We start from the raw sequence: 7,909 nt of genomic DNA, 5'->3' as shown, positions 1-7,909 counted from the left end.
TTTTAACATAATTGAACTTTAAATCAAATTGAGCACTAACCTCCACCCTAATTTAACCCTAACCCTAATAACCTTAACCCTAAAGCAAATTTAACCCAAGACCTAAACAATATTGAATTCTAATTCTAACACTAAATCAAATTTCAAACCTTAACCCCAACCCAAAATGAATTGTAACAATAACATTGAATGATTAGAATCTAATCCTAATAGTAAACCAAATTACATGATAACTATAAACCTAATTGAACCCTAAAGATATATCAAATTTAACCCTAACACTAAGACAATTTGAACCTTAACCCTATACCAAACACAACCCTAATCCTAAATTAAATTAAACCCAAATCATGAACCAAATTTAACCCTAACCAAATTGAACTATAAACATAATACTAAACAAAAATAAATCTTATCTTTAAATCGTATTGAACCCTAACACTAAACCAAATTAAATGCCAACTATAATCCTAATTAAATCATAAACCAAATTGAACTCTAACCCTATACCATATTTAACCCAAACCCTAACCTTAACCATAGCCCTAACATTAACACTAACCCTATACTAAATTCAACCCAAAACTTTCACCAAAATGAACTTTAACCCTAAAACTAAACCAAACCAAGCCTTAACCCTAAAACTAAGCCAAATTGAAACTTAAAATTTTATTTAATTGAACATTAAACAAAATTAAAAATTAATCCTATGACTAAAATAAAAGAACTCTAACCTTAATATAACTTAATTAAGCAAACAAGATGAGAAAATAGACACTTCTAAATCATAGGCAAAAATTAAACCTAAACCATATTACACCCTATCCATAAACTATAGTGTCTCCTTTATCTCTTGCTCTTGCCCCCTCTATCACTATCTTCTCATCTCTCCCTCCCTCTCTATATTTCATTTTCTCTATATCCCCCTCTCTCCCTATCACTCCCTCTTACCATATCTCTCTACATCTCCTCTCTCCCCTCTTTATTTCTCTTTCTCCCCTTCTTTCCCTCTTTAACTATTTATATATTTATCTCCCTCTCTATTGCTCTATCTCTTTCTATCTATTTTCCTGCCTCCATCTAGCCCTTTCTCTTTCCCTCCGTCACCTATCTACATCATTTGTTAAATGATCTACCAAATAATCTCATGCATTAAAAAAATAGTGAACAATTTTTTTACTTATTAAATCTCTTGGACATACCAAATAATCTCATGCATTAAAAAAATAGTGAACAATTTTTTTACTTACCAAGATGCAATTGCTAGTAGATATCTACTGTGATTTGAATAATAGGCTATATGGATAGATGAGATCTGAATGCAGATTTCTGTCGCGCATTTCAATTTGATTGTCAGATTAGTCACCCTCTTGTGTCCCCACCAAAAGATTTCGATGTGTCAAAGAATCTAGTCCTGTGTACAACTTCAAACACGTGTAACTTGGACAGCTGTGAGACGGTCAGTGCAATGCTTTGCAGGCGTCGTGCAGTTTTAGTGTTGGATAGAGTTGACATTGAAGGTTACACTCGGGAGGTTAAACACTGCGTTCCTTCATATATAAACCCTCTCCCACCGCTCTACTAAACTCATAACAAACAACAATGTTTGTTGCGAGTCTTTTGGTTTTGGGCTTGTCTTGTTAGGATTTTAATTTTCTTCCTTCATTTTTATTTTCCATGAATGCTACTATGAGTCTTTTGGTTCGAGTCTTTTAGTTTTGGGCTTGTCTTGTTGAGTTTATATTGTCTGAGTTTTGTGTTGCAGTCTGCACTTTCAGGGAGTTTATATTGTTTGAGTATTGTGTTGATTTTCCATGTTATAGAATTTACCTCTCACAGCCGTTTTTGATGTAGGTGAGGGAGGCATCATTTTTGTTCAAAGCATTACATTACTGTTTGTGATAAGATTATTTATAATGTGTGTTGTCTGCGTTTTCTGTTGATTTTTTCTTGTGAAGCAGGAAATGGCGATTGAGCTGGTTATGGAGTTTACCCTTGCTGTTTTTTGTTATGTTGTTTACCTCTGCTCTAACAGCTCGATCGGTTTTGATGTAGATGGATGCCGTATGTTTGTTTTCTAGGGTTTGGCCAATTATGGTTAAACGTACTTTTGTTTTTTTTATTGCAGGGTGCACTGCAGATGGATTGGAGAACCAGATACTTCTAACAATTTATGATTTTATATTATAAATTATTTTTTATAGTTTGTTGTCTTATTATAGAATATTATATTTGAAAGTTGTTTTAAGGGTGGAATAGGAGAAATTGATTTGATTAAATTTAGTATTTTAATTTTCAAATATTTAATAAATTTATATTTCACTATTACTAGTGATATTTAATTATTAGTTTTATTTATGAAAACAAAAGATAATTTAAAATTTATGTTTTAGTTTTTATTTAGTAATAATAAATTTTAATTTTAGTTAGATGGCTATATGTATACAAACTTAATATAAATCAAGTTTTGAGATAATGTTATATGATATAAAGACATTATAAAGAAATATAAAGAAAATGGAGATATGAGATTATTTGAGGCAAAAAAATGAAGAGATGGAAGCAAGATATTGAAAGATTCCAAAATAATGGAAGCAAAGACAATTGGAGAATACCAGAATTTTTAAATCTTTTATAAACATTTTCTTTAATTTCTTTCATAATGTCTTTATATTATGTAATATTTTGATTATATTGATTTTGTATGCATTATGGTTATGTAACAAAAATTTAATATTTTTTGTTACTAATAGTTTTTTTATGTATTTGATTTTTAAATTGATAAATTATGATCAATATTTTCATTATTTTTTTCATAGTAAATTATATGCTAAACTAGCTGAAAATACTATATTTTATAGTTGATAAATTACATTTGATATTAACATTATTTTAATTAGCTATCATGATAAAAAAATATACAATATAAATGAAATACTACAAAATGTGTTAGAATTATTGTATTAATATAATAATTTATAAATATATTTATTAAATTTTTATTTTTTTTAGTTTGAAGTATCTTTATGTAAACTTGGTATTATGTTGGTGCTTCTTAGTTTGAATTGGCATCATAGAAAATTCATATCATGTTGGAGTTTAAAAAAGCATATAATTAAAGATAAGTATGTATTTTTTCTACACTATAATTATTTTTTTAAAACATTATATATTTGTACATGAAAATATTATCCTTTAGCTTGAAGTGCCTTTATGGAAAGTTTGTATTATGTTGGTGCTTCATGTTGAAGCTCAAAAAAGCATATAATTTTAGATTAGGTAAATATTTTTTCTACACAGCATAGTTATTATTTATTATAAGATTATGCATTTCTAAGTAGTCATTATTTTGATGAAATTACAAGAGTTATTGTAGAAAATTTTTATCATTTATCTTGGATTGTCTCTATGGAAGTTTGGAATTATGTTGGTGCTTCATTTTGAATCTCAAAAGAGCATGTTATTGTAGATCAGGTATATGTTTCTTCTACACAATAAATTAAATGCCCTTTGGTCCTTCATGTTGAAGCTCAAAAAGGCATATAATTTTAGATCAAGTATATATTATTTCTACACAACATAGTTATTATTTATTATAAGATTATGCATTTCTAAGTAGTCATTATTTTGATGAAATTACAGGAGTTATTATAGAAAACGTTTATCCTTGTTTAGCTTGGATTGTCTCTATGGAAGTTTGGAATTATGTTGGTTCTTCATTTTGAATCTCAAAAGAGCATATTATTGTAGATCAGGTATATGTTTCCTCTACACCATACAATGTTTTTTTATTATAATTTTATACATTTGTAAGTAATCATTATTGGATTATCCTACAGGACTTACTACAAAAAAGTTTATCCTTTTGCTTCAATGACCTTTATGGAAGATTGGAATGATGTTGATGCTTTATGTTAAAGCTAAAAAAATAAAATTATTATTTGTATGATCTTAAAGGAGATGTTTAACCCTTAGTTTGAAGTGCCTCTATGAAAACATGGCATTACATCAATACTTTTTAGCTTGAAGTGGCTCTATAGAAACTTCATATTTTGTTGGAGCTCAAAGGAACATATCTTGATGCTTTGAGAGATTTTTTGGTTATTAATGAATGTGTGAAAAATATTTATCGTTCTTTTTAAAATTGTTAAATTTATTACATCTTGTTAGAATATTGTCATTTATCTTACTATGTGAATTATAGACTTTTAGTCTATTCATTCATTTATTGTAGTTTTTATATATAATAGTGATATCTTATTTCAATTATTTCTAAATTAGAAATTTAAAATTAATTTTTAAAATAAAAAATCATACTCTCATTTATAATTCCTATTTCAAAACAAAATCAACATGTTAAGCATTGTTTTCTCTATGAATCTTAGATTAATAAATTTAAAAACCGATTCACCCCCCCCCCCCCCCCCCCCCGCGCATTTCTCAGTTGTCCATCGGCTATCTGAGCTATCTAACACTCCAACGATGGATCTTGAGGCTTAAAAAATAATGCTAAAAATTCCTAAGTAATGGAAATAAATTTCTTCACAAATTAAGATCCTTCTTTGATTCATTTGATTACCTTAAAGAATAGTGAGATCTTAAAGAAAAAAAAATCCTTGGAAACTTATCACCAATTTTTAGCAAATATGTATGAGTCTCAATTTGAGCTTCTCTACCAAAGTAGTTATATTTAATCTATTTTTATTAACAAAATGATGTAATTTATAATCACAATGATGAAACCCAAGTATTTGGTTCCCATATAGGTGTAAAATCTAGAGGTGTGTTTAATTGCATCATTCTACCAATAAATCCTACTAGTTTGAAGATGTAGACATTGGTCAAGATTCTAGATGTGCATCAAACATGTGCTAGGGTAGGTTGATGACTTAGGAAAGAGGTTTTCTGAAAAATTATAATTTTTTTATTTTGGCTACAACAAATCACCATTCAATCCAAAATTTTATGCGAAATTGATCTAAAAGGACAACATTTGACAAAACACATTTGCAAGGAAAATTAACTAGAAAAGGAGAAAAGCTTTACATTGACATCATAACCCTATCAAGTCTCTTATGTACCTATTTAAAATGAAAATGAAAGATACTTTGTACATAGACGGGTTTTGAATGATTTTAGGACTACTAGCCTTTCTAAAAGACTTTCCTTGAGAAGCCATGCTAATCTCCTTCCCTTTGACCAAGGGTTTTGAAGATATAATGACTAGATAACTGGGATAAGATTGTTGCCTATTTTTTGTTATTTTCCTTGGATCTTCTTATTGGTAACCATTCCTCATCTTTTTTGGGAGGAGGAGCACCATTGAAGGCTTAAGCCCAAATTTAATTTTGGAAGTAATAAAGGGACATCATTAAACTTTTCCTTGGGATTGACATCTATACAATTGTTCAACAAGTCAAAGAAAGTCACCCTTTGGGTATGGCATGTTTATCCAATTCAAACACCCATGGTATCCTTTAAATCTTTAGAGAGACCAACCTCAAAAAAGACATATTTTAATGGGTGGGTACGGAAAAATATATTAGTCTCAATTCAAATGACATGGTCTAAAGAGGTCACAATAGGCCAATGAGGCAATGGAAGTCCAAGAAAACCAACCCAAACAAAGACTTTTAGGGATCTTCCTTTGAAGACAACAAAATCTTGAGTTTAGGGTATGAATACTAACAAATAATTATATGTGTACCATGGACCATACTTGAGGATGCCTTCTATTTGACTAGGTTTTGCAAATCTGAAAAGGAAAAAACTCCTAGTGAGATTTTGAAGTACAACCAAGTAGACTCCATTAGAAATATAGATGCTATTGACCTTTTCTTTGAGCATGTTTTAAGAAGGAACCTTAAAAACATTATCAAATTCTATAATAGACAAAATCATATCAACTAAGATTTTAAACAAGATATCTCATGAGACTTTCAAAACAATATTCTGAATATACTTTGAGAAGCCGTTATCTTACATTTCCAAAACAATAACAATTATTACAATAGTAAAATTTGAAAAAAATTAAAAACTACACTTACAAAAAAACCCAAAAACTCAAGAAAACAACCAATGAAATTTGACAAACAACGAACACACATAACCAGAACCCTATGAAAACTCCTTCACCCTCATATAAATCTAGGTCCACTTCTAGATTTTACTTTATGGTTACTTCTCCATCAACTTGCCCTCTTGAAAATTGATCATGTTTACAAGTCTCTCAATAGGATTTTATCAATGATGTTTACTTTCTAAATTCAAGGGTCATTACTTTGTTTCTTCCAAATTTAAATGATCCCCTCGTATTATGCAACTTGTCCTACCATTGATTAACAAGTGTGTTTATTTCTCCAAGAATCCATGCCATTTCCTCGCATCTGACTTCCCAAATTTCAAACCCTCCACAAGCTAAAGTGACGATGCTATCAAACCAATCTTTCCAACTCAAACTTTCTTAGATATTTGCTTCTCCCAATCGTCACTTGAAAGAGTCAAATGTGAGAAATAGTGCACTAATAAACTTGTGACCTCCCTTGAAAAACACAAGATTTTCATAACTTGACCCAACTCAATAGCTAACACCTTTTAATAGCTTCCCTCCAAACCATTTTTGTGATAGCAACCATTCCCCAAGAAAATGGAAAAAGATGGGGAAAAAAATATAAAAAATCCCAAACACGCACCACATCCAATGCAAGGCAGTATATAACATGCAACAACCTTTCACCCACATTAATTTAGATGTAGCTTTTTTGACTTCAAAATGGAGTTATAAAAGAATCACAGCGGTTGTTTGCATGACCAATTGTGTGTAATGCTCGTGTTACTAACATTTTGTGGTACAACAGTACCATTTTGAAACCAGAATAATTGCAAGACATTAACTCACCGACGAGATTGGTCAAATTGTGACACCTTAATTGCCATTCCCAATTATCACCCAGATCAAATTCCATAACTCGCATCCTGGGTTTCCTCGCCTCCTGAATCGAACAACTCTTTTAACCCTCCATTCCTAGGGATATTTATATAGGAGTAATAATTTCTATTGCAAATCCTCAAAAGAAAAAATAAAAAGGGCCATTTAGGTTTACCCCAATTCTTCCCCTATATCCTCTTGAATTAGCATGACGTTTACCATACACAACCGGGCTAAGAGAAGCATCTTGAATGTGTTTCTGGAAATAATGATGCTCTGTGGAGGAATGGCTCTGCCGGTTCTCATTTATATGTTGTTGGCCTGTTATGCCTCTCTCCACAAAAACAGTCATGGGGATACAAATGATGGGAACACAAGTAGCAGTAAGGGTGGGCATGGGCTATCTAAATCTGATATTCAGAAGATCCCCACAGTAGTCTGCAACAATACCCACAAGAATGGCGATGGGGATGATGAGAAGAAGGATTGTGATGAACTATGTAGCAGTGGGGATTTAGAGTGTACTGTGTGTTTGGAGCAGTTTAAGGATGGAGACAAATATTTGTTGATGCCCTCATGCAGGCACTGCTTCCATCTTGAGTGTACAGATGCATGGATATCCAAGAACGCTATCTGTCCTGTTTGTAGGTGCAACGCTCTTCCCAAACATGAGGAACATCAAGAACAAGAACCCAATAACTCTGATCATATTCCTGAGAGCATAGCCATTGATATGCCTTCTTAGATTTGAGTTGTTAAATGGGTAGCCTTCTATTAGACAACAAGTTGGAAGCAATTTCTTTATATTCTACTCTTTTGCCATGTAATTCTAGCTATTTGTACTGTTAGCTATTCTTTCTTCTACATTATTTTTCTGAGCGGTGGTCTTTATTAGTAGTTAATTTATACTTCAAATAATTGTTAGCTCACTACCACAGATTGTGGATCACTCACCGATCTATTTAGGTTTAGATTCATTCT

General features: G+C 31.0%; 1 protein-coding gene and 1 long non-coding RNA gene across 2 annotated transcripts; both read left to right on the top strand.

The window, feature by feature from the left end:
* Positions 1–2,910: 2,910 nt before the first annotated feature.
* Positions 2,911–4,135, top strand: LOC131037871 (uncharacterized). Its single transcript, XR_009104317.2, has 2 exons — positions 2,911–3,755; positions 3,840–4,135. It is a non-coding gene; the product is annotated as an uncharacterized LOC131037871 (long non-coding RNA).
* Positions 4,136–7,136: 3,001 nt separating this feature from the next.
* Positions 7,137–7,673, top strand: LOC131037873 (RING-H2 finger protein ATL39-like). Its single transcript, XM_057970106.2, has one exon. The coding sequence runs from the start codon at positions 7,137–7,139 to the stop codon at positions 7,671–7,673; it is 537 nt and encodes a 178-aa protein (XP_057826089.2).
* The last annotated feature ends 236 nt before the right edge of the window (positions 7,674–7,909 follow it).

The sequence above is a fragment of the Cryptomeria japonica genome, chromosome 5 (assembly GCF_030272615.1).
Source record: "Cryptomeria japonica chromosome 5, Sugi_1.0, whole genome shotgun sequence".
Taxonomy (NCBI): domain Eukaryota; kingdom Viridiplantae; phylum Streptophyta; class Pinopsida; order Cupressales; family Cupressaceae; genus Cryptomeria; species Cryptomeria japonica.
The sequence above is the reverse complement of the archived record's forward strand: the minus strand, read 5'-3'. Positions and strand labels throughout refer to the sequence as shown.